Source organism: Microcebus murinus, chromosome 18, assembly GCF_040939455.1.
Source record: "Microcebus murinus isolate Inina chromosome 18, M.murinus_Inina_mat1.0, whole genome shotgun sequence".
Lineage (NCBI taxonomy): Eukaryota > Metazoa > Chordata > Mammalia > Primates > Cheirogaleidae > Microcebus > Microcebus murinus.
The window spans coordinates 28,319,467-28,346,863 of record NC_134121.1 but is presented as its reverse complement, the minus strand read 5'-3'; the positions used below and the strand labels follow the sequence as shown (position 1 = coordinate 28,346,863).

The 27,397-nt window shown below is 40.6% G+C and overlaps 1 protein-coding gene across 1 annotated transcript in view; it reads left to right on the top strand.

The window, feature by feature from the left end:
• AATF (apoptosis antagonizing transcription factor) overlaps window positions 1-27,056 on the top strand; it is a 102,122-nt gene extending 75,066 nt beyond the window's left edge. The window contains exons 11-12 of the mRNA XM_012780217.2: window positions 2,561-2,632; window positions 26,762-27,056. Coding sequence (XP_012635671.2) covers window positions 2,561-2,632; window positions 26,762-26,825 — 136 coding nt within the window. The 3' untranslated portion in view covers window positions 26,826-27,056. The remainder of the gene's footprint in view (window positions 1-2,560; window positions 2,633-26,761) is intronic.
• The last annotated feature ends 341 nt before the right edge of the window (window positions 27,057-27,397 follow it).

The following is a 27,397-nucleotide window of genomic DNA, read 5'->3' as shown; positions in this document are numbered from 1 at the left end:
CAAGTGAAAAAAAAAAGATATAAAATTGTGTAAATATTTTAAAGGCATATTCATGTTGTAAAATTTTTTTTTAATTGTATAAAGGGGCACTATGTAAAACAAATATAACAGTTGTTTATAGGTACACGAACTGTGCATTTCTTGTGTATGTTTTGTTTGTTTTCCAAATTTTCTGTAGTGAATTTATACCTTTTCTATTACTTTTATAATGGAGGAAATGTCATCACTATTTTTGTAAAATTCATTTGTTGAGAAAAAGAAAATATGGGAGGCTTAGCTGTGGGTGGTACAATAAAGAATCAAATTAGGCCTGGCGTGGTGGCTCACGCCTGTAGTCCTAGCACTCCAGGAGGCCAAGGCGGGAGTTCGAGACCAGGTTGAGCAAGAGCATGACCCATTCTCTACTAAAAATAGAAAGAAATTAGCTGGACAATTAAAAATATATAGAAAAAAAAAATTGGCCTGGCATGGTGGCTACTCAGGAGGCTGAGACAGGAGGATTGCTTAAGTCCAGGAGTTTGAGGTTGCTGTGAGCTAGGCTGATACCATGACACTCTAGTCCAGGCAACAGAGTGAGACTCTGTCTCAAAAAAAGAAGAATTAAGTTATTCGGTGTGTGTAACAATGTTTCTAAAACTGTAAAGTATTATGCCCATGAAAATATTAATCATATTTTTATTTGTGGATATTAATTTTGTTGAAGTAGAATCTTTTTAGTTAGAATTTTATTTTACATAAATATATATATATAGAGAGAGAAGGGGGAGAGAATGTCATACATATCCTCTTCCATTACAATGAATAGAAAGGGATACTCCTTTGAATTCCCTTTGGTATAATTTGGTCGTATAGGGTCTGAGTATGGTTGTCCTCTTTCACTAGGGAATCTCAAAGCACTTTATGGAAAAAAACTTTTTTTGTATTGGTGAGATATGTAGGTGGTGTATCTTAAATTTCCATAGTACCTCAACTGAAGGTCTAGGAATCAAGCTTGTTATGAATTCAGTTGTGCCCCTTCATTTAAAGATGGGAGAAGGGAAAGACCCAGTGAAGCTAGCTCATGGAGATGATGTGGAATTAGGCCTTTTCTGACTCTGGGAACCAGTGCTAGTGAGTGATGGTGGTGGTGAAGTTTTTCATTCAGATGTTATTCCACTACCTGTGCTACTGCCAGTAGATAGCTTTAATAACACTGAAAGATGAATTAAGATGTTCAGACAGGAGGAAAGTGAGATAGTCAAATCCTCATTGTTTTTAGTCTGATATAATGTTTTAATTTAAGGGTTTGTATATTACTCAAAGGCACAAGTGTATCTATTTTGGGGGGGGTGTAATATAATGTGCATGTGCATATAATGTGCATGTGCTACTATGGGATTTTTCTTCTGTAATGTTAAGGAAAAAGGGAAAAATATACAGTCAGCCTTCTTATCCAGGGGTTCTGCATCTGTGGATTCAACCAATCTTGGATCAGGATATTCAGGGGTTGGCCGGGCGCCGTGGCTCACTCCTGTAATCCTAGCACTCTGGGAGGCTGAGGCAGGAGGATTGATTGAGGTCAGGACTTGAGACCAGCCTGAGCAAGAGCGAGACTCCTGTCTCTACTACAAATAGAAAAAATCAGCTGGATACAGTGGCTCGTGCCTATAGCCCCAGCTACTCAGGGGCTGGGACAGAATGATCACTTGAGCCTAGGAGTTTGAGGTTGCAGTGAGCTATGATGATGCCACTGCACTCTAGCATGGGTGACAAAACAAGACTCTCCCTCAAAAAAAAAAAAAAAGAAAGGACGGTTGTATCTGTCTGTACTTAACATGTACAGACCTTTTTCTTGTCATTATTCCCTAAACAATACAATATAATATAACAACTATTTATATAGCATTTACTTTTTTTTAAGAGACAGGGTCTGGCTCTGTCTCCCAATCTGGAGTGCAGTGGCACAGTCAACACTTACCGCAGTGATCATAGCTCACTGCAGCCTCAAACTCCTAGCCTCAAGTGATCCTCCTGCCTCTCAAGTATCTAGGACTACAGGCACATGCTCCCACACCCAGCTAATTTTTTGATTTTATTTTTTGTAGACACAAGGTTACACTGTGTTGCCCCTGTTTGAGACCAGGCTGGTCTCAAACTCCTAGCCTCAAATAGTCCTCCTGCCTTGGCCTCCCAAAGTGCTAGGATTATAAGCATGAGCCACTGAGTCTGGCCTACATAGCATTTACCTTGTATTAGGTATTATAAGTAATCTAGAGATAATTTAAAGAATACAAGAGGATGTGTGTAGTTATATGCAAATACTATATATACAATTTTATATAAGGAACCAGGAGCATCCCTGGATTTTGATATCTGTGGGGAGTCCTGGAACCAATCTGCCACAGATACCAAGGGACAACTGTGGTTGTAAATGGTTAAGTGTCTATGTTTTTCCCTTTTGCACTCTGGAACCAGATATTCCTGTGATCACTTCTGGGGTTTGTTAACATACAGAATGCGTTTCTTCTTATGGACTAATAGTTACTAATGCTGCTGCCTGTTTACTTCCTGCTTTATTTAGGTTTCATGTCCTTAGCAAGCTACTGAGCTTCATGGCACCTATTGACCATACTACAATGAATGATGATGCCAGGTGAGTAATAGATTAATTATATGTCTCAAATGGCTTCCTGACAGCCTGATATTGACCTGTTCTACAGCCTGTCACCCTCTCCATTTCTTCTTATCAGTTAACCATTTGTCATTGGCATCATAGCAAGGGTCACATCTCTTCACTCCCATAATTACTATAAAACCAAATCAGAAAATTCTATAAATCTCAGTGCTACCTCATGGTTTGCTTTTGCTGTTTAGTTTTGTTTTTAACTTTAGCCCACCTGCCAAGGACATCTGAGCCTCCTCTCCAAGGTGGAGAATCAGTATGACACATGTGCTTGGTGTATGTGTTGGGGGTTCTGTGCATATGCTTTTCTTTTTAAAGTGGCTTTAGAGATGTGTGCATGTTTGTTGAGGATTATGAGTGTTTTTACAAAAGAAATATATGTTTATTTTGTAAAGCTGAAAAAGAAATAGTTACAGAAAAAGATATATGCTCATTATATTACAATTCAGAGATAACTATTTTTTAAGAGTAATTTATACTGATTAGTTGGCATTCTCTTTAAATGAAGAGCTTCCCCTCCTTCCTCATTTATTATCTGTTCATTTATATCGTTATAGACTCATGCTTTGCTGTTTTATTCAATGAGGTATATTTACTTTGATGTTAAAATTGTCCCCATTATTGAAGGTGCCTTCAAATGAGTATGTATCCTTTTGAGTTGTCTCCAGTAATTCTTTGAGTACTTCCTTGCTAACACAGCAAGGTGTTCGAGGCTCATCCTATCCTCGCCTGTTCCAACCCTGGAATCAGTCTTTCTTGAAGGAGCGCTGGTTCTTTTTAGTGGATAATGGTATTTAGAAACCAAGATCTGGGTACTAGGGGTGCTCATTGTTACTTCATATTGTTATTGCAAGGCCCTGTTGGCTAATGGAGCTAGGAATGTATGTGTATCCATATACAAACACACAAAAAACAACCTCTTTTAACATCTCAGAGTATTTCAGTTTTATGAGTTCCCTTTCAGTATGTTCTTGTTTATCTTTTTTTTTTTTTTTTTTTTTTTTTTTGAGACAGAGTCTCACTTGTTGCCCAGGCTATAGTGAGTGCCGTGGCGTCAGCCTAGCTCACAGCAACCTCAAACTCCTGGGCTCAAGCAATCCTCCTGCCTCAGCCTCCCGAGTAGCTGGGACTACAGGCATGCGCCACCATGCCCGGCTAATTGTTTTTTCTATATATATTAGTTGGCCAATTAATTTCTTTCTATTTATAGTAGAGACGAGGTCTCGCTCTTACTCAGGCTGGTTTCAAACTCCTGACCTTGAGCAATCCACCCGTCTCGGCCTCCTAGAGAGCTAGGATTACAGGCGTGAGCCACTGCGCCCGGCCCTTGTTTATCTTTTTTATATGATTGAAATTATATTCTATAAATGTTTCATATGTGTATTTTCATGTCACTAAAATAATCCAAAAATTTTAAATGACTGTGTAATATTTTTATAATGTTATTTATTTAGCCATTCAGTGATCATTGGACATTCAGATTGCTTTTAATTGTCTTTGTTAATGCTGTGTGGGCATTTTTAAACATAAATATTTAACAACAGAAATTATTGGTCATAATGTAGGCACAGGTGGTTTTTGCTAGCTTTATTCCTCGAGCTACATAGAACCTTTTTATTTTAGAGTATTTTTAATAGTTTGCTACCAAACTCCATCAGTTCTCCCCTGCCCCCCAACCCACCTGAGAAGTGGATCTATAGTTTTAGGTGAATACTATTATTTTTTTTTTCTTTTCTTAGTGCTTTTAAGTATAAAACATCTTATGAATGATTCTGAGTACATTTATATCTGTCTTTGTGACCTCATCTGCTCTCCTGTGCTTTGCAAGTGAATGCCTAGGTATGGCTGTGTTTTAATTCATTTCTAAATCTAGTTTGTTTAAAAATTGCAGAGTATAGTTAGTGCATCTTAGATTTCCTGTCAGGATGATGTGAAAAAATTACATCAATAAGAAAGGAAAATTAGATGTTTGGAATTAAACTAAGCCCTTTAAGGTTATATTTTTATCCCAGGCATCAAATGAAACCTGGTTTAAATATTAATGGTATCTTTTGAATACAGTACTACTAAATCATTTAGAAATCACCTTTCATTCTTCGTTGGGATTTTTCTTGTGTCACTTAATACCTGAGGGGCACTTGTTTTTCCAGAATCTTATCTATATTCACTCGTAATTTCTGAGGGTCTCCTGTATGCTAGACATAAACATTATTTGAAAATGAGTGACCGTGTTAGTATTAATTTGGGTTTGATCTTTAAGAAACTTAAAACCTGACTACAGAGACATAAGCAAGTGGAAGTTTATTTTTTCTGACAGGATATTCTATGGATGGTGAGCATTCTTTGGCAATGGTTTTCACTTCTCAGTGATGTTAGGACCAACATCTCTTGGTCTTTCCTCTATAGCATGATGGCTGCTGCAGCTTAAGCCATCAAACATGCATTCAAGGCAGGAAGAAGAGAATTTGGGTTTTGTTAATCAGAAAAGTAAAACATCCCCTTCAGCAAGCTTTTTCTTATATTTCATTGGCCATAACTGTGTTACATTGCCACCTCAGGTAGAGCAGGCCAAGGGAAAAGAGGTTGTGAATGTGTTTGTTGAGAAACAATCCATGTGGCATTTAGGGAAAAAAAAGGCTGTCCCTTGTGGACTGATTGCTAATGATTAGCATTGTTCTCCAGCTGGTTTAGCCACTTAACAGGGAATTTAATAATAGTTTTGTAGCTGGAGAACTGAGCATTTGTTTTCACCAGAGTACAATCTAGTCCTGTTGTGTTTCTTAAAGGAAGAGAGGCACACATCTGTATTACTGCTCTTGCTTTAGAATTTGAATAGGCCAGATTAACTATGGGGACAATAACTGGATATTAGCCACTCTTCTAGTAGTATCAAAACTTCCAAGGCCAGTAGGTATTGTTACTTTATCTTAAGTAAGAAGGAAACAGTAGTAGTTTGTCCTTTGTTTTTCTTTAGTGGAAAAATGAAAGTAGAAGCAATCCAGTACTGTGAAAATAATCTAGTACCTTTCTATTCTGTGTACCATTCGTATACCACAGATGGAAGCTTTCATAATTGTTAGACTATAACTATCACTGCATACTACTTTGTCTAGTGTGATTAGTTTTGGTTTTGCTAAGTTACAGATATATCATTCTTGGTGTACGTGTTTGAATAGAGTTTCTTTTTGTTTTTTGTTTTAATGATTTTGAGGTAGAGAAGTGCTTTATAAGCATGACAACAGAGCCAGAAACCATAAGGGAAAGTGTTAATAGACCTGACTAAGTAAAAGTCACATTGAAGGCTGGGTGTGGTGGCTCACGCCTGTGTAATCCTAGCACTCTGGAAGGCTGAGGCAGGTGGATCGCTCAAGGTCAGGAGTTCAAAACCAGCCTGAGCAAGAGTGAGACCACGTCTCTACTATAAATAGAAAGAAATTAATTGGACAACTAAAAATATATAGAAAAAATTAGTCAGGCATGGTGGTGCATGCCTGTAGTCCCAGCTACTCAGGAGGCTGAGGCAGAAGGATTGCTTGAGCCCAGGAGTTTGAGGTTGCTGTAAGCTAGGCTGATGCCACAGCACTCACTCTAGTCTGAGCAACAAAGTGAGACTCTCTGTCTCAAAAAAAAAAGTCACATTGAAGAAGGAATCAGAAGCTAATAGGTAAAGATAAAGTGTAAAAAAAATTTTTTTTTCTAGATGAGTATTTCTTTACCATGTAAAGAGTTTTTACAAACCTCTAAGAATATTTCAGTAAGAATGATGGGCAAAGCATGTCAACAAACAGACTTAAAAATCATAAAAGAAATATCTCAAATCCAGAAAACATAAAGACATTCAACCTCATTAATCAAAGAAATGCAAATTAAAATGAGATTTTGGCAAGGCCCGTTGGCTCACACACCTGTATCCCAGCACTTTGGGAGGCTGAGGCAGGAGGATGGCTTGAGGCCAGGAGTTCAAGGTCAGCCAGAGCAACATAGCAAGACCCCCATTTCTACAAAAAAATTTTTAAAAATTAGCTGGTTATGGTGGTATGTACCTGTAGTCCTAGCTACCCACAGGATGCTGAAACAGGTGGATCACTTAAGCCCAGGAGTTCAAGGTTGCTGTGATCATGCCACTGCACTGCAGCCTGGGTGGTAGAGGGAGACCCTATCTGTAAAAATAAAAGATTTCATTTTTCCCTTATTCAGTTGGAAAACATTAAAAGGATTGGTAACCTCCAGTGTTGATGATGTAAAGAAACAAGCACTTTCATCTGGTTTTGGGGAATGTAATTGGCAAAACATTTTTGGAGGGCTATTTGATAATGTGTTTCCAAATTTTAAATGTATATGTATCTCTTAACCGAGAAAAATCTGCTAGGAGTTGACCTAAGGAAATATCTAGTTGTCAAATGTATTTGTATCAAGGATCTTCATTGCAACATTGTTTATAGTGGAGAAAAATAAGAAACTAATGTCCATCAATAGGGAATTATTAATGGTTTAATAAATCACAGTAAAATCATTCAATGAAATTATAAGCAACTGTTAAAGGATGGAGTAGAGCTGTATGTGTTAACAATGTTAAGTGGAAAAAGTAAGCTACAAAATCCTATCTCTATGACAATTCCATTTTTGAGTTTGTATATGATAGAAATAAAAAGGAGCGCCTTTAAAAATAATACTATACTGTCATGGAAAAAGCTCTAGGTTATTTTGTCACCTTGAAAAAGAAACACTGTAATATCCATTTAAAAAAAATATATATATATATATTTATTTTACAGTGCTTAGGAAAATGTCCAGAAAGTCCGTATATCATAATATTAAGAATATTTACTTGTGAGGAAGGGATTGGGATGACGAAAGGAGTGAAGGAAGACTTTCAGTTTTATTTTTTATACTTCTGTTTGGCTCTAATCTTTTGCTGTGAGGATGTATTCATATTAGTTGTCATTAAAAAGAAGCTCTGTAACAATGTACACCAAACTTCATGTTTATTGTTGGGTAGGGTGAAGTAGGAGACACATTTTACTTTCCATTGTGTGTATTTTTGTTTTAATTTTTTTTTTAACAGTAAGCTTATATTGTTTTATATCAACAGAAAAAGAGATGTTTTCATTTTGAAAATTACATATATAAAATAGAGACAGTGGGAAGGTCCTGATTATTTCTCTATTGGAGTATATAAAGGAAACATCTTCTCCCTCATGGTTTTGATCCTAAACTGGCTTTTTAATACCTGGCCAGCTTCTTTTCCAGCACCCACTTCCCTCCTTTCACCTTTTAAATTGTGGTAAAATACACATAACATAAAATTTCTTGTCGTTTTGCTTTCTTGTTTTGAGAGGCAGCTCCACTTGTGATTCTTAGCTTACCCAGGGCTGGAGAGAGAAGCCTTCCTCTTTTCCTTAGTTGTTCTTTGGTTCTAGTTTATTTTTCCACACAAATGCCTAAACCAGATTAATGCCCAGTGGTTGGGTGGGGGTGTGGTCCAAGTGCTCATCCCTGAATCTCCTCATATCCCTTGTCCAGTGTGAGCTCAATAAATTTGCACTTGGTTGAATTGAATTGAAAGTGGAACATAGCTTCTCATTACCAGGGGGATGAGGGGTGGGGGGAGAGATCTTTAACACAGGGCATTAAAATATCCTAGTGGAGAAAGAAGTGCTATCTTTAAAAGGGTAGTGGCATCTTCATTTCATTCCTATTGTGTGGTCTGTGTAGTGCTATCTATTTAGTTAATTTCTGCTGATACAGATTCTTTTCTCATGCCAGGAATTTTTCTCTTCAAGTGATCTATTTAAAAAAAAAACCTTTTTAAATGCAAAGTAGCCCAGTTGTGTCCCTGTGTTACCAAATTTCCCTTTGGGGCATTTCTTTCTAGGTATACTTTGGATACTGGTTTAAGCGCTTTCAGGTCTCCTTTGTTAGTGAAAGTCTCTTGTAACCACTGATGCTTTATATGTGCTGGTTCAGTAGATCTTTACTCTTCTCCGTTATGAGGTAGACAGGTGGTTTGTATTGCATGCCTGATGAACATTCCCAGCATTGAGAGAAGACAAAAGAAATCCCACTTGCCCACGTGTTATGTGTTTGCATGCAAGAGGGGAGGTTATCATGTGCCTAAAAATGATCACTGGCTTTACTAAATCCTTGATACTCTTGGTATAGGGCAGCTCAGCTCCCAGGACAACACTGCTTGCCCTTGAGTCATCTTGTTAAGAGGCAAAAGGATTGTGTGATTCTGTAGAGACAGAGTTATCAGTGGGCTAAGTAGGAGAAAAGGCTTGACATCTCATTGGTAGAGAATCTCTCTAGGCATATTGTCATCACCAAGAGCTAGTCAGTACTTTACTTGCATGATTTGCAAGGTGGTTGTTTACTTCTCTTTTGAAGTTATTCTAAGCTTATCAAGGACCTTTTAGAAACAGAGCTTAAGTTACATGGTGTGAAATCCTGCCCTTCCCACCATCCAAATGCTGTTAGACCAGAGGGAGTGTAATGTGATCATTATCTATGCATGCATTAAAATATCACATGTACCCCCAAAATATGTACAAATATTATGTATCAATAGGAAAAAGAAAAACCAATATTGGATGTGTCCCCAAAGTAAATGAATGAATACAGGTGATCTCTTGCTATGGTTCTAACAAAGTGAAAAATTGGGGAGTATGGAAATAATCCACTGCTTTTTGCCTGTGTTGTTGAGAGACCCTCTGAGGCAGACTTAAAAAAGTTAATTCTTTTTTATTTGTTGTGTTGGTAAGCCAGATAGTAAAACACTGGTGTGACAAGTAGGAGAAGCAAATGCTGAGCAAGCCCTCTGAGACACGTAGAGACTTGTTCCCCAAAACTGGTCGCCGACTCAGACTTGGGAAGGGAAATCCATGTGAACTGCTTATTCTGCTCGCATGAGTTTTGGCTGTCAGGATGGAAAAGGTCTGAGTGACAATTATCAGCTTGGTGTATGCCAGAGAAAATTGCTGTTTGCCTTGCCGTGACTGCTGCTTCAAGGAAGGGTTATTAGATAAACTTGGTTCTGGTACTGTCTGTTAAAAGTGGAAGTTATTGTATTTTCCTAAGTAGCTTTCTTTTCCCCTTATCCTGAAAATGGTAGCAATATTAACATTTTATAGGTGCTCCATTTCTTTGCAAAGAACTTAAATTCTCAATAGGAACAGCAAGAATTTCAATTTTAGCCCCCATCCTACCCCAAAAATAAAAACCACCTTTCCCACTCCTTTTATAAAGTTGCTGGCATTTAAAAAGAACAAGGAGAGGATCCTTTAATGATAAGTACTAAACACAAAATACATTATTGTTTTACATCTGGAGTTTTAGAAAAGAAATGTACAAATGTAATCCAGCCTTGTAAAGTGCTTTGTCAACATCACTGCCATGTTGTTCTTCAGGTGCCTTGGTATAATAGAATTTGTACAGGCAATTTATCTTCAGCTTGCCATTTTTGTGTATGGGTCTGCACCCTAAATATGGGCATGTTTCTACCACTGTACTTGATGCTACTCTTTTCCCCCAGTTAGTAACCGAGAGGTTACTTAAACCATTTTTTACTCCCCCTTGCCTTCTTTACCCCTTTATTTAATAGGAATATTCATTGAATTATGGAGAACTATTCTGGTGTAACTTGCTCAGCATTTGAGAACACATCAGCTAATAACCCCAGAAATGCTCTCCGTAGAGCATTTTCTGTTGGTTAAAAACTTGCAGGCAAGAATGACTAAGATACAGATGTTTTCTCTGAGGCTTCTTATCTCCTAAAAAGACACAGGTTATTCTGACAGGTGAAACAAGTCCGGGCAAATATGCAACATTGATCTAATCAGCAGGAACAAGAGCAATATTTTAACTGGTGCTACCTTTTACCAGCATCATTAAAGGCTCCCATTACTCTTTTATTAGAGGTTCCCTCTCTCCCTTATCAGATTACGGAATGAACATAACTCATGGCAGTGATTTGATCTCTTGTTAAAGAGGATTACAGCTTTGCATTAACTCGGATTGACACAGTTTATAATTCGCTTGTTGATACTCAGGCGGGTGGCATCACATGTTTGACCCCCAGCAGTGCTGAGGGGAAAGGACCCGCATATATCATCATTAAAGATGGCGTCCAGCACAGAGATAGGAGCACAGGGCCTTCCTCCTCCAGGAATGTCAGAAAGGACAAAGGGAACATTCTCAAGTTCAAACCTGAGACTTGGGCCAGAGTTTTAAAACTGGATTAAAAAGAAAGCACTGCTGTTACTTCTTCTATTTTTCCTGATTTGCTGCTGTTCAGTCTCTTATTCTAGAGTATTTGCATTGTCAAATTGAAGCCTTGGTTCCAAGCAGGAGGTAGAGTGATAAAAGCACATCTTCTAGAAAGAGGTTTGTAGATGCTGAATAGATAAATCCTTCCTCAAAATGGGGCTTTTTAACTGTAGTTCTCATTTCTGCAGTTACATTCACATCATTTCTTCAAAGGGTTGTAAATCCTCTTTTTTCCCAAAGGTGTATTTCACATTGTTTAAAGTGTGTATAAATGTTTCTCTTAATGACTTGCTTTAAAATTATTTTATTATTGTTGGCTTTCTAAATATATTACAATATAGATATTGTATTAATCACAACTAAGTAACTTGCAAGTTACTTGCAAGTGGGTAGTCAATAGCTAAGTTTTTCACCATAATTTAGATTAGTCGTTAGCACTTATTATTAATATGTTTTCTACAATGATCACTGAGCCGACATTAGATTGCTACGGTATGTAGACCATTTCTGTTTCTAAATACAGTCATCTTTTGCTCTGATTTATCCACCCTAAGTCTGCCACCCTGTGTCTGGTTGGCAATGAAATGACAGAATAATATCATATTCCACTTATTGAGCATTTACTACATGCCATACACTGCACTAAGCCCTTAATGTACATTTTCATTCAATCCTTATAAGAAACCAGTGAAGTGGTTGACAATATCTGCATTTTATGATAAGAATACTAAGAGCAATTAAGTAACTTGCCTAAGTTAAACAGCAAGTAAGTAGTAGAACTGGTACATGCATCTAAGAGTGTGGCTCGGCTGGGTGTGGTGGCTCATGCCCATAATCCTAGCACTCTGGGAGGCTGAGGCCGGCGGATTGCTCAAGGTCAGTAGTAGTTCAGAACCAGCCTGAGCAAAAGCAAGACCCTGGCTCTACTAAAAAATAGAAAGAAATTAATTGGACAACTAGAAATATATAGAAAAAATTAGCCAGGCATGGTGGTGCATGCCTGTAGTCCCAGCTACTTGGGAAGCTGAGGCAGGAGGATCACTTGAGCTCGGGAGTTTGAGGTTGCTGTGAGCTAGGCTGATGCCACGGCACTCTAGCCAGGGCAACAGAGTGAGAATGTGTCTTAAAAAAGAAAGAGTGTCGCTTATAACTCCTGCTATTGTTTCTAAGAAACCAGCAAGCTTTTAGAAATATGTGCCAAAAGGAAACTTCTTCCTCCCCCATGCCACCCCTCCCCCCACCCCACACACTCTTCTCAGTTAAAAACTTCTTTGGAAAAAATTTTTGAAAACTTATTTGGATTAAAATGCTTTTTTCGGCCAGGTGTGGTGGCTCACACCTGTAATCCTAGCTCTCTGGGAGGCCGAGGCGGGCGGATTGCTAGAGGTTAGGAGTTCGAGACCAACCTGAGCAAGAGTGAGACCCCGTCTCTACTATAAATAGAAAGAAATTAATTGGCCAACTAATATATTTAGAAAAAATTAGCCGGGCATGGTGGCGCATATCTGTAGTCCCAGCTACTCAAGAGGCTGAGGCAGGAGGATTGCTTGAGCCCAGGAGTTTGAGGTTGCTGTGAGCTAGGCTGATGCCAAGGCACTCACTGTAGCCTGGGCAACAAAGCAAGACTCTGTCTCAAAAAAAAAAAAAAAAAATGCTTTTTTCTTTTCTTTCTTATGTAAGAGAAATTCTATGTGGAAAGGTTTTGCCTAACAGTCATTCACATTTTAGTATGAATCACTGAATTTCCCAAACCTACTCTTGTGGTTATACCATTTTTCTGGTAACAGAGAAGCTAGACCTCATAATCCAGTTTGAATCATGATCCAGTATATTTAGTCAGTTTATTCTTATAATTCTACCTCTGCCATCCTCACCTCAGGCACCTGTCACCTACTTTCCTTTGGGACAATATCTTTTTTAAAAATTTTTAATTATTATGGGTACATAATAGTTGTATTTTTTTTATAGAGTACATGTGATATTTTCATACAGGTATACAATGTGAATTAAGTCAGGATAATTGGATACGTTTTCTTGCAGGATTTTTTGTGTTTGTATTTAATACAAATGTGTACCTATATGTTTGAATCTTTTTTCCAGTTAACTTTATTATAAGCATTTAAATGCCATTAATTATTTTTAAAAGCACTTTAATAACATTATTATGGAATATTAGTGTTGAACATTCAGGTCGCTTGTGGTTGTTTCTTTCTCTTTAATGTTGCAGTGAACTTTTTTTTATAGAAATCTATGTTCTAGGTTTTGCTTGTGTCTTTAAAATAGGTTCTGAAAAGGGTAATTCCTGGGTCAAATTTGAAACCTTTCTAATGATTCTTGATGGGTTGTACTACATGCTCCCTTTCCCCCAGTTGAGGCTATGTCATTTTATCCTTGCTAATAGGGAGAGTTACCTTTTAAAAAATATTTTCCATTTTGATATGCTAAAAGTTATTTATTCTTGTTTATAAGTCCATAACAAATGACACCTTATTGAGGACCTACGATGTGCTAGGCACTGGTCTATTATCTAATGTTTATTTTTTTATTTAATAGTAAACTTGAAGAGTATATATTTTTTTAATCATTTATTTGTATCATGTATGGTTCTTTGTCCATTTTTCTAGATTTTTCCCATTTTGTTTACCTTTTGATATTAATGATTTTTATTGGTCACATGTAAACTTTACTTTTTAATCTAATTAAATATATAAAAACCTTTTCTTTTGGATATTTTTCATTGCTTTAATGTGTAGGCAATCCCTCCTGTATCCCAGGATCATGTTATTCACCTTTATTTTCTCCTAGTTTCATCTGATTTCTTTTCTTACTTTTAGTCTACTTGGAACTTTATTTTAATATATTTAGTGATCACTTTTCTTTTCCACTGCTGCTTTTTTGAGTCCAGGTCTTCCCTTCCCCACTTCCCAGATAGACTATTACACTAACAGCCCATTAACCACCAGTCTCTGATCTAATCAGCTCTGTGTAACATTGCCAGATTCACCTTTCCAAGCTATCTCTTAGAGCATGCTACTTCTCTTTATAGAATAAAACCCATACTTTTGAGCCAGCCACTCAAGGCGTTCAGTGATTTGTTGCCTTGCCACCTTTCTCTCCTTGTCACCTGCTTTGCCCTTTGTGCTATTCAGGGTAGACCCCTCCAGTCCCCGAACACACTCCCTATTCCTCCCACGGTGTCTCTTCATTCTACTCACTGAACCTGGAGCATCTCCCACCTCCACCCCACTCTTGTTGTTTCCTGTTGAAATGTTCTTTTCCAGAGAGATGTATGATTTTCTGCCTCCCCCACAGTGGGTAGCTCTTTCTCCTTTGAGCTTCTATTTTATTTGTTCCTCTCTAACAGTATTTATTACAGTTCCCAAAAGTGCTTATTAGGAGTTTTTTTTCTTGCTAAGAATTTTAACTTATAAGTTAAGTCAAAGAAGTATGCATATGTTTACTATAGTCTTGCATTTGGTATTAAGATTTTATGCTCATATATTTGGAATAATATATTTTCATTTCATTTGTAGCTTGCCATATTATATAGCATTTCTGTAGCACAAGTATTATCTGCAGAACAATTTATTTAAGGTCTTTTTCCACTTGATGTCAGCCTTCTCTAAGCTATAGAACTGATTCAGGATTCTTGCACACTTGGGCCTGGCATGCATATGTGGTCCTTTCCCCTCCACCACCCCAGAAGTCTTTCTTATGGCTTTCTTTTCTTCCTTTCCTTTCCTTTCCCTTTTTTTTTTTTTTTTTTTTTTTTTTTTTTGTGAGACAGAGTCTCACTCTGTTGCCCAGGCTGGAGTGCAGTGGTGTGATCTCAGCTCACTGTAACTTCCGTCTTCCAGGCTCAAGTGATCCTCTTGCCTCAGCCTCCTGCATAGCTGGGACTACAAGTGTGTGCCACCAAACTCAGCTCCTTTTTTAATTTTAATTTTTTGTAGAGACAGGGTGTCTTTGTGTTGCCCAGGCTAGTCTTGAACTCGTGGGTCAAGCAATCCTCCTGCCTAGGCTTCCCAGAGTGCTAGGATTACAGGCATGAGCCACTGTGCTGGGCAGTTTCTTTCCTTATAAAGTGAAAATAGTCATCTTTTTCACTAGATTCTTGAGAATGAAATTTTCTTTTTAATTTTTTGTTTCTGAGAAGGAAGGATTATTTTAAATGTAATCTGTACAGATAAGTATTCAAACAAATAAAATTGTGTTTTCATATGTCTGTATACTATTCCATTGTTCGTTTGCCTGTAACAGATATACCCATTTCTGTATAAATTTAAGAAAAGTTAGTTATAGGCTTCCTGTCTGAAATGCCTTTAAAGGCCTTCCGTTTATAAGTCTACTTACAATTTGCTGGTAAGATCATTTTTGCAAACACTCCTATGAGATGGACAAAGAGGAGTTTCTTGTCTCTTTTACTGAAATCTCTCCAAATCATCTAAGTCCTTTAATATACTTCCCTCTGCTTCCAATGGCACTTTGCCCTGTCCATATTACATGTAGCATTCACTACTAGGTTCTTCCTAATTTGTGAGTTATGTCTCCATTATGAAACATTGCACTGCTTGAGGCCAGCTCCTTATTTTGTTCTGAGCTCATTCCCATGTTGGAAAAGCCCAGAAATGAAAGGTGCAGCTCTCGGACTTCTCATTCTTAACCCTTTGCTTAGAGGGTTTTTGAGGTCATACTTATTTAGGATGAACCTTGGGAGAAGATCTTTCAAGAAATTCTTATATTTTCATCACTTTTAAGAGAACACACCCTAAATTTTGTGTATACTATAGGTTTTATCCTGTCCATCTTGGCTGCGATACTTAAACCAACTTTGGTTTCTGGTTGCTCTCCTAGAAATAATTGCATGTTGAATGTCCCTTATCCAAAATGCTTGGGACCAGAAGTATTAATATTTCATACTTTAGGGGTTTTTTTTGATTTTGGAATATTTGCATTATACCAGTGCAGCATGTTTCACCTGGAAACCTGAAATCTGAAATGCTCCAATGAGCATTTCCTTAGAGCATCATGTTGATGCTCAACAAGTTTCAGATTTTGGATATTTGGAATTGGGATACTCAACATATAGTAACTATGGAAACACAGAGAATACCAACGAGGCTCTGTGATGATAGCTTTAGGTCAGTTTTTTTGGACGGCCTTTTAGGATTTGTTTTGTTTAAGAAGAAAACAGTTCTGGAATGGGTTGTGTAAGTGTATTAACAAGGCATAAAGGTCTGGTTACCTTTTTTTATTTTTAGTGTTGGTAGTAAGTGTCAAACCAAAAAAGGATATTTAGATAAAGGGCATTGCTTCATTGTACTTTGAGTTCTACTTGCTGGGAAGCACCTCATAATGGGAAGCTATTACCAACCACCCTGGGAAATGAGGTCTTGAATGAGCCATATCCACACCTTGTGTTTTATCCATTGTCTCCCTCTGGGGAGCAGAGCACTTTATAAACATTAACTCCTTTACCCTCTGGGCACCTCCACTTAAAAGGTAAATAAGACTGAAGGCTCTTTCTTCTCCAATATAGATGAGGAAACATCAGCCCAGAGAGGGAAATTACTTGATCAGAGACAGGTGTGCATTCGTGGGCCCCAGGGTGTTTGGAGTCCCAGTAGCAGACCTGCAACAGTCCTCGTGGCTGACACCCAGGAGACACAATCCTGTTCCATTCCCCTTTCTACTTCTCCGAGGGTAGTGGGGGTTGGGCCTTTTGTCTCGTGTGGAATGTGAAATGCTGCAAAGAAGAGCAATTGTTCTTCAATGCTTTGTGCTCCTTTATAAGAAAGAAGAAATCAATACACATTTTCTCATACACACACTTGGCAGCACTCCGCCTCCTCTTCCACAGCTCGATCCTGCAGGAGGAGGCACAGCTATGCAGCAAAACAGACTCTCCAGCTTTCAGGGGGAGAAATGCAAACGACTCATTTTGCACTTAGCAGTCAGGCTTTTTAAAGCCAGTCGTATAACTGGCTGAGGTCATCAGCTCTGACTTTCAGGGACTAGTGGTGAAACTGGAGTGGGAGAGATGGCCCTGTTGCAGACCTTCAGAAGCTAAGGGGTCCTGCTCAGTACTGCTGGGGAAAGTTTACCTGGCAGGTGTCTGGAACAAACCTTCCTGTTTTCTAAATTTCTCTCTGATTTACAGAGGAGGAGAAGAAGTTCTTTGAAGGATACTATTAAAAACCAAAAAAGATGGACAGATCAAGGGTGGCAGTTTGTAGTTTATCAATTAATATAAATTGTCCAAACAAGAACCTTATCTCAGGTTGGATTTTATTTTTTCATTAGAAAATATGGTATCTGTAACTTTGTCTGATAGCTCACTGCCATTAAACAGTTAAGTGTGAGATGTGAGTAACAAAGAATTTGCTGCCATTATTAACAGAAATGGTAGTTTAGGTGGCAGTGGCTCAGTGCTGGGGGCAGGGGGACCTAGGAGAAGGAAGATGAAAAGGACAAGGAAGGTGGAGGAGATCCAGGGGAGCAGACACAAGCCCACTGAGCCCTAGGAGAGAGTTTCAGGGCAGAGTGGCTGGTCGGCAGTTAGAAGTGCTTGCTCCTGAGGGTGCTGCGGTGCCTTTATGTCTATGCAGGCCGAGCTAAGCCCCTGCATGACGCAGTATTGCAGAGTTGGTGCTGTGTTTGTTTACTCAGTAGTTGTTTCTTTTATGTTTGCATTGGTACTGGCTTTCAAAGCAAAATAGTCCTCCAGCTTACTTCCAGAGGTAATAGCACAGTGCCTTGCTGAAACTCTGTGGGCTGACAAGGAAATACTCTCACTAATTTCTGCGTGTTGTGACCCCCTAAAAGTTGAAGTTAAACTGGAGCTGAGAGATGCATCCTGTGCTGCTCCCAGGCTCTGGGTCGCTGGGCAGCATTCCTGATAGGGATACAAATGTAACTGGAGTGTCAGTCCCACCTTCCGTGCTGTTGGAGGAAGTGATTCACGTCTATGCAGTGAAGCATCCCCTGGCTTTTAACAGGAGCTGTTAGAGGGGCTGCTGTTTGAACAAGGAGCTTCATCTTCCTGAAGCCAGCAGTCACAAAACCGTAAACACAACACCGGCCAACTCTATTGCCAGGATCGTGGTGGCTTGACGTTAATATTAAACATCTCCAGCAAGGCAGAGAGCTCTGCAACCCAGCTACAGAATAAAAATAAATAAAAATAAAGAGAAAACCCTGCTAAAAGCAGTGAGATGATTTGTCGTCTTTCCTTCGTGAGGCCATTTGTCTTCTCTCGCATCAAATCTGTTATAAAACAGTCAAACTGTGAAAGTGGAAATCATCCCAGGAATATGGAATATTAATGCACAGGAAAGGAGCGACGTCCCTTTTGTCTGAAGAGTGGTTCCTGCCCCCCCCCCCTTTTTTTTTTTGCAAGTTCACTAAGGTAGATTATTTTTCTTTAAAAGAATGTGAAAGACTTGGAGCTAATGGTAGGGATGGTGGAAGTTTCTAGTATTTTTCATCCTTTGTTAATTAAAGCGGAATGAATTTGTAACTGACTTGAATAAGGAGGAGAAAACCTTTACAAATGTAACCCTAGGTCCCTTTTTACGTCTCCATCCTTTTTCCCTCTCCTTCTTTCCCCTATCCTTTCAGTTCCTTTGTTTGGGGCCTGAACCTGCTTCTTTGAACATTTATCAATCTTGAGTCTTTCTGATCTTTAGGGGACAGGCCAGAGGCCACATGTCACCATCTGTAATTTAAAGCTGCAGGGCTAAAAGCATTTGCAGAGGTTTGAAGGACCTAGTTCTGACCCGACCAAAAGAGCGAATTGGAACAGACCTTCTAGAGTCTCCTTCAAGTGCTGGGGAGGATGGTGATGAGAGAAGACACACTGGGTAATTTATGGGTTCGGTGTGCTCGGAGCCTCACTAGTCGCCTGGTCCACGTAGAAATGAGTCGTGTACTGCCACCTTGTGGCAGGATTGGGCAGCTGCAGTTTGGCTGTTTTGGAACATTTGGAAGAGTTCAGCTAGTGTCTGATTGGAGACGATTTGCCTTGTGTCTAGATTTGGGTAATTAGTGATAGGTGAGAGGATTCTCAGTCCCTGCCTATTACTTCGCTGACTTGATTCTGTTAAGAAATAAGTTATAGATGAGAGAAGTTTGCTTTGTTTTCCTTTTACCTCCTGTGTTTTGTGTATGTGTTTGGTTCGGCTTTGGTTTGGGTTTTTTTGGTGTGGAATTGTGATGAGATTTCGGGAAAGAAGACTGTGATCCACTTTTTGTTGTTGGAGGATATCGGGAAAAGAGTGAGGGTGAGTTAAGTACTGGCATTTTAGCTACATTCAGGAATCCTGAGTTTCCTGCTCTCACTATTCTTGTCATTCTGTCCTTAGAAGAGCTGCGTCTGTCTCTTCACTTGGATTGCTCTCCCAGCAGTCCAGCCTTGAGTTCCAATGGGTGTCACCTGCCTCTGTTCCCATTCCTCTGACAGACATTGCCTTACCCCTACCACACAGCCCCCAAAAGGAGCACCGGGCAGTTGCTTGCCATTCAGATCAGTATGTTTCCCCTTTTAGGCCTTAGAGACATTTCTTAAACATCTTTCTCTCACTTGTAAAGTCACTCATACAGAGTAGATGGATGGGGGGGTCGGGGGAAGCAGAAAGTGTGAAAGATTAAAGGAAGGTGCCATTTTGTCTCCAGTGTTAGTTGGGAGCAGATGGTAACACATTCGGTTAGGTCCTTTGCACGTCCCACAGGCTCTGGCATACTGGCTGCCATGTCTTATTCTGTTTTTCAGGATCATAGATGACAATGCTATTTATACAACAGGGGCTTTGCTTAGTGTTCTCTTAATGAAAACAGTATGTTTAAGGAAGATTGGTTACCTACTGTCCTGCCGATAAGGAAGCTGGAGTTCAGGGGCTGAGTCATTTACCTAAGATCATAGACCTCGTGAGGATCTGAGCCAGAATCAGAACCAGCTCTGACACCACATTGCAGCTCCTCTGCATTTATTATGCCACACTGTATGCCCCAAAAGGGTGATTTGCTTTTTTAGGTAACTGTTACTACTATAAGACTTCTCTTAAACTTGCTTTTCTCTTTAAGTATATAAGAAAAGAAAGCTGTTATCCCATGATCTTCAGGCATCTCTCAGAGAAAGATGGAGCAGGTAGGCTTTGCTCTTTGGCCCACTTTGGTGTCTGACAGTTAGAATGGAAGCACGTGTTTTATTGGAGGAAGATCCTTTTGGTGCCATTGGTCTGTGCCAGGTAACAATTGGCAAGTCGTCTTTTTCAGTGGATATTTGGAATGCCCCGGGCTTATTGGTAGACAGAACAAAAGAGAGTAGAAGCTGTGTGAAAGCAGAGAGAAGTATGTGTTGGGAATGTAGGCGGAGATGGAGTCCTACATCACTCTGTCTTTGGCCTAACTGGACTGTACCAGGAATGCCGGGATTGGCTCAGAGGTTCCTAGGGCCTTGCTGTCGGAGCTTTGGCAAGCCGGGGGGCTCAGAGGAGTGCAGTCAGGGTGGCAAGAAGACTGTCACAGGAAGAATGGAGAAAGGGGAGCCCAGTTAACCCAGAAAAGAACAGATTTAGTTAGAGGAAGACATCAAATGGTTGAAGTGCTGCCACAGGGAATAGCATCAGCTTTATTCCTCTGCTGGCTCTAGAAGGACAAAGGCCCATGGGTGTGAGTCACGGACGTGAGAGTTGGGTCCAGTGTAGGAAGAACATTCACGTGTCTCTCCTAATGGAGTGGGTTGTCCTGGACAGATTTACTGCATACGTTACCTTCCCAGTCTGGCTTCTCTTGTGCCTTTCATGTCTTTGTAATCCTCCACAAAATCTAACAAAATTCAAATAAGCATTTAAATCTTAAAAACACAAGTATGGGGAAAAGGCAGCATCAGTAACATCACCTGTAATTTTTAAAAGCACATGTCTGTCATCAGTGACTGTGCCGGTGGGCACAGAGCCAGAGCTCGTGTGAACTTCTGCACCCACCGCATCTGAACAGGGCTTCACATCTGATCCAGCCCTGCCAGGCATGAGCTCTGTTAGAATTGGAAGCCTTAGTCCGACTTGCCCTTCGTGTGCTTTGTTACTTTCCCCTGATTCTTAAAGGTACATATATGTGGTGTTGAGTTACAACAGAAACAAATGCTGTGCCACTCTGTGCAGCTCAGGGTCCTCCGGCGTGCAGGAGAGGTGAGGATTAGAAAGGAAAGAGGGCCCAGGATGCGTTCTGGGAGGCGTCCTTTATATTTAGGGAGACCCCCTTACATGGCCATGAAGCAATGAATGAATAATTTCAAATTATTCAAGGGGAAATTACATGTATAATTTTAACCAGGAAGGCAGCAATATTGTCTCCGCTGGAAGATTAACATGTGATACTTGCTCAGAGACTATGATGTACTCGTGGAGGCTGTACAGGTTTCTTTAGGGAGTGGTAGAATGGGTGTTTTCTTTCCCCTAGCCACCTGCCTTTGGACACAGGAGCGAGTATGTACAGCGCAGGGGGACGTTTTGGAGGCTGGGGGGTTCCAGGCCAGAGTAGGAGGAGTGCAGTCTTCCAAAGAGCAGACGGTACGATTCCTTCCGAATCCCGATGCTGCAAGCTACTGACCTAGCAAATTGAAAGCCCCACACAGATCATTTGCAGGTTTAATATGCTCCTTTGTACTGTTTGCCCAAATAATATCATGAAAGACAATGATCTGTGTTGCAGTCCGGTGAGGAGAGCACATGTGGAACTGAAGGGAGTGTACTTGGGTCCACATGTCAGGCTGGGGGCTGCATTATTATACACAGACACCCCATTTCATTGAGAGCTGTTTGAAACCTTACCTGCCACTAATGTGACTGCATTTCACAGCCAGCTAGACTGTGCATACTCTGTCTTTTCAAAAGAATCACATAATAAATAAGCCAAATCCTAACACACACACACACATATACACGCAGACACACGCATTCCATCTTTATGGAAAATGGCTGCTAATCCATGATCATTTTTTTTCCAGAAACAGGTTTTATGATAATATAGTAAAAATATTAAATTAGAAAATGCCTCACTAAGGGTTATAAAACCTTACTACACTAGAGATAGGTAATTATCCCCTCTGCAGCCTAAATGACAGTTTAAAAGAAATAAAAATGTTAGTGCTCATTACTTGCTTTTGTAGGTTGCAATAAAGGGTAAGTTAAATTTTAATTCAAGGAAGAGCCCCTGCTATCGACCTTCTACCTCAGGTCCAAGTCCTGTTAATTACTCTGTAGGTTATTCTCCTGCATGATACCAACATTAATACATTTTCTGCAGTGGACATTCCCACTGGCCACGGAGACAAGAGTGTGAAGTAGGGGGTGGGGAGGCATTTCAGATCAGTGATTCAAATCTTGATTCTTAATGTGATAGGGAGCAGGAATTATGTATTTAAAAAAAAACCCAAGTTCATTATGCATAGCCTTAAGGGGACCTCGAGTATTAAACTATACACTTACCCTGGAGAATCAGATGGAGACAAGGTTAACCTGAAGGATTGATAGTTTAGCTTCTCTGCACGGCTAAATCCCGGCCAGGAAAGAAGCTGTGGGGGAAACGTTCGTGCAGGAGAAGGCAGCTGGCCCTCGGTCCCATGGTGGCTGTTTGTTGCCTAGTTTTTAGTTTTAGTTTTGTTTCTCTTGGGACGGGGTAAGGGATAGGGACATGTTTTGTTTCTTTTCAGGTGCTTTTTACCTTTCCCTAAGCATCAACACAGATCTAGCACCTGTCTGGGTCTGGGGGAAAGCCCAGTGCTCCCTGCACCGCAGTTTTCGTACCAAGGTGCAGAGACTTCCCAAAGAGAAGTGGACACGCATAGTTTTAAGGAGTCATCCCCAGACTTACGCTCTTTCCTAGAATCGGCCTGCCCCAGACAAGGCCTGTGCTGGAGGGGCGGGTTCTCCTTTGCCTCACCTTTCACCTGGTGAGAAGCCCATCCATAACTCAACAAGGACCTCAGGCTGGAGTGGGAAAACCTCCAGGGCACCAGACGCAAGGATAGTTGGAAATAGGGATGCAGGGAGTGAGAAAGGAAATGCCGAAGGACTGCCTACCAGATCCCCGAAGGTCAGACGTCTCTGGTCTTTATTGTTAACAGTATTGCAAGAGAACATGAGTCGAGTTGTCAGTTTATAAATAATTAGAACTAATTTTGGGTGATGGATTACTATGTGATTTTTTTACCCCATATAATTCAGAAGGAATTAAAAGAATTAAGTGACATTGCTATGACAAAACTCTCTCATTCCTAGCTACTTGTTTATGTAACAAGCTTTCTCAGTACTTACATCTACAAAAACAAAAAAGGGAGAGAATTAAAGCAGAACCCTCTTTCATTCTAGCAGTAAAGAATCAAAGCTGGGCATGGTGGCTCACGCCTGTAATCCTAGCACTCTGGGAGGCCGAGGCGATCGGATTGCTAGAGGTTAGGAGTTCGAAACCAGCCTGAGCAAGAGCGAGACCCCGTCTCTACTACAAATACAAAGAAATTAATTGGCCAACTAATATATATATAGAAAAAATTAGCCAGGCATGGTGGTGCATGCCTGTAGTCCCAGCTACTCAGGAGGCTGAGGCAGTAGGATTGCTTGAGCCCAGCAGTCTGAGATTGCTGTGAGCTAGGCTGATGCCATGGCACTCACTCTAGCCAGGGCAACAAAGTGAGACTCTGTCTGAAAAAAAAAAAAAAAGAATCATACTCATCCTTGGGGATCCATGAACAAATGGAAGGAGAAGCTTTGTCATTATCATGAAAGGATGCATTTCCAGTAATATTTTACATATTTATATATATTAAGTTTCTACTAAAATTATAATACATTGTATTATATATCAATTGTTTCCTAATAATAATGATAGCCCAATCCAGAAGAAAATTTTTTGACCACTTAAGAGTCTTACTGTATCAAAAAATTAAAATATTTTCATTTCCATTTTTTGAACTTCAAAAATTTCAAAGGTGTTTCTAGTTACATACTTTATTGATACAGTGCTCAATAAAAGATTTCAAAGTAAAGATACAATTATATTAGGACAAAAATTTATAGGGAAAAGTCAGATGAAAATACACAAGTTTAAGAAGAAAAAGATGCTGTAAATTTTCCAAGTTTAAAGAGTGTTTGTGTTATTTGAACGTATCATGACAATATCAAAGCAGTATGACATATAGATTCTGTTGGGTGCATTACAAAAGGGATGTAAGGGCTTTATTTTAAAAGTTAATATTCACAACATTCTGGTAATTCTATCTTTTGTGAGTATTTAAATTTATGAAAAACATACGGCAACTTAAAATGGTGAGAGCGATGAGGCAAGCCTGAGAAGGTCAGCGGGGCGACCTCAGGGCGTCTGGGGGCCTTGGGGCGGGTCTCCTTTGCCTGCCTCACAGCTGGGGCTGAGGGGAACAGCGAGAGCAGGAGAAGGGAGCGTAGCGGAAGAGGCACCAGCAGATTGTCACCATGTCCTTGTGAGAGGTGGCGAGATGTGAATAGTGAGGTCCAGGGAGGGCACCTGGGTTTGAGATGCTGCGAAGGTGGAAACGGCCCCTGGTTAGGGGTGGACAGTGAGGGTGGGGGAGAGCAAAGTTGAAATTGCTTGGGGGTTTTTAGATTGAAATAATCCCTTATTCATATTCTCTCTCTCTGTAGAAATGTTTTAAGAACCCAGACCACTCAGCTCTCCAAGTTGCTTTGCCATGAACAGTCGCATATGTTTGTCAGCTTTGCCCACCTGAGTGTGAAATGATGTTCTATCAAAACATGGGTTTCAGCATTTCACTGTCTGCTCCTGACATGTGAACCCTGCTGTGGACAGTAACCGCGCCGCGGCCCGGGCGCCACCGCTACCGCGCGGAGTGGAGCATCTGCTCGTGGTAATGATGGGGCTGGCGCAGGCGGCAGGGCGAGCTGGAAGGCTGTGATTGCGAAGGGCTAAATAGGCTGCCGCTGCATTTGCCTCTCCTCGGACCTCGTCCTCTTAAAGTCACACTGTCCTTTTTGTAGTGGCAACTCGCCTCTTCATGCCATACAGTTGTTTTGTGGAAATGGCTAGAGAGACTCGTCGTTCCTGGCACGTAGGTGCCGTAGTGTGATGAAGTAAAGGCAGGACACGCTGCTGTTAGGCGCCACAGCTGGTGACCTGGAGGCCGCCTGTGCCCATTTGCATGTGGTCTGAGGCTGCCTCTCACCTTTTCCCACCTTTGCAGGGCTTGCCCGGGCTGGTTGAGGGCTGGTTACACAGATGTACACAGCAAAGGAACAAAAGGCAGAGGAGCTCGTGGTGAAACTGCATCCTTTGTCTGTAGTTCAGGGTGAGGGTATCAGCAAATTCTTGCCATAAAATTTCTGTAATAAAATCCGAGACCCGTTGTTTTCTGGCCTGCAGCTTCATTGTCTCTCTGTCCTGTGGTCCCCAACGTGAAAAGGCCGGCTTCCATTTTTGGCTTCTGTGGTTTTTTCTTTAAGATTTTTTCTTTTTACCTTTTTAAAGCTTTGATCTGCTATTCCTATTGCTGGGTTTTCTAATTATAGTACTTCTATTCCTATCCACACTACAGTAGACTGACTTGAGAAAAAGACTGGTAAGTTTTTGTGTTGAAGTCTTTGCTGAACCGAGATGGCTGTTTGAAGGGCGGGTTTTTGTTTTGTTTTTGTTTCTAAAGTCAGATTTACTGATGATGACCCTCGGATACTGAGAGCACTTTTCAAAGCCTGTTTTCTTATCAAGGGTGGCAGAGCATATTTGTGGTTAGATCTTGAAAATGCCAGAGCACGTGTAGCTTTCTGCCGGGGATGTAGATGCTCCAGCTTGTGGCCTTAGCTCGTGGGGGCTACCCTCCCTCCATGAGGTTGGTGGCTGCAGAGTACAGGCAGGGATTGCCTATCTCAGTGAGCTGTGTCCTCCACGAGGCCCCTGCCTGGTGTCAGGGACATTCTCACGTGGGTCCGACCTGCTTGGAACCTGGTGGCTTCTCACATCTCCGCGGGGAGGATCTGCTCTATATCCACAGGGGAGAAGTTCTGGAGCTTTCGTCACAAGGATAGGAAAGATCCTCACTCCCTCCCCCTTTTAGATTTTCTAGGCCTTGGCAGATGGCTTTGGCCAGATGTTTGTTGTATCTGTTGCATTTAATAGCAGGAACAGAGGTTGGAAGTGATCATTCACTGTATTTTCAGGGACCCAAGACCCTGGCATGTTACAAATTTTTTTACATCAAAATTTTTTTAACATCAAAATTCAACTCTAGAAATAAATTAGCCAATCATATTAGTTATTAGACTGAGAATAATAAAAAGGGGGTTGGGAAGTGGGGAAGAACCTTAGTTCTACTCCTGAACAGCTGCACATATGATAGTAATTGGAATCTTGTTGCCGGGTCATTTTCATTGTTTTTCAAGTACTGCCAAGTCCCAGAAAATGTATGAAAACTAAATTATATCCCCCTGCATCCTGTGTCTGATTGAATCCTCCTCATTGCGTGGCCGTCTCATACATCCTATTAAAATATTCAATCTTGTTTTCTTACTTGAAGAGCCTGTCTGTAAAGGGCAAACTTATAGAAAACTCATTCCCTAGAGACAGGGTATCCAGCCTCACTGGACTATTTACATATTTTACTATTTGACTGGCTGCTTCTGGGTCTCTTCCTTCCACCGTGTTTATGAATAAGAGCTATGGGATGCATTTTTAATTATACCACTGTGTTTTCAACTGAAAAAATAGGTTGGGGTATTGCCCAGCTTCTTAGTTTCTTTTTAACCTTGAAAAGTGAACCTGCATGTTAACCAATTTGTTCTGTTTGTCTCCTAGGACAGAGCTGTATCGCTCTCTCTTTGGCCAGCTCCACCCTTCTGGCGGAGGCCACGGGGATTGACATCGCTCGTGTCCCTGGCTGCGGACCTGAGGCACGGCCTCCCCACGCCCAGCGGTGCCCTGGCCGGTTGGCCGCTCGTCAGGTGGAGAAAACCAGTGACTTTATGGGGTTGAGCTAGTAGGGAAGTCCCTGGGAGGGCGCTGTGTTTAGAACGAACGCCTGGTGCATGCGAGGGCACTGCCCGCCGTGTCCTTTGACTGCCACAAATAAAGAGCACTGTTACGGCCACCATCGCCGCGTGTGACTTCTTACGCATCTCAGAGTGAGTCTGATTTAGAACTCCAGCAGGATGACACATTTGTCAGGAGGATTTTCTCCTTTCCTTTCCTCTTTCCTCTTTCCTTTTCCTTTCCCTTTCTTCCTTCCTCCCTTTCCCTCCCTCCCTCCCTCCCTTCCTTCCTTTTTTTTTTGTCAAATGGCCTCCTCATCAAATATAAACTTTACCTTTTTGTTTTCTTTTCACCCCCAGCACACACTTAGCTTGCTTCCCTATCATGGCTACTGTCAGTAATGCTTCAATGAACATGGGAGTGCTGATATCCCTTCAAACTGATTTCACTTTCTTTGGATAT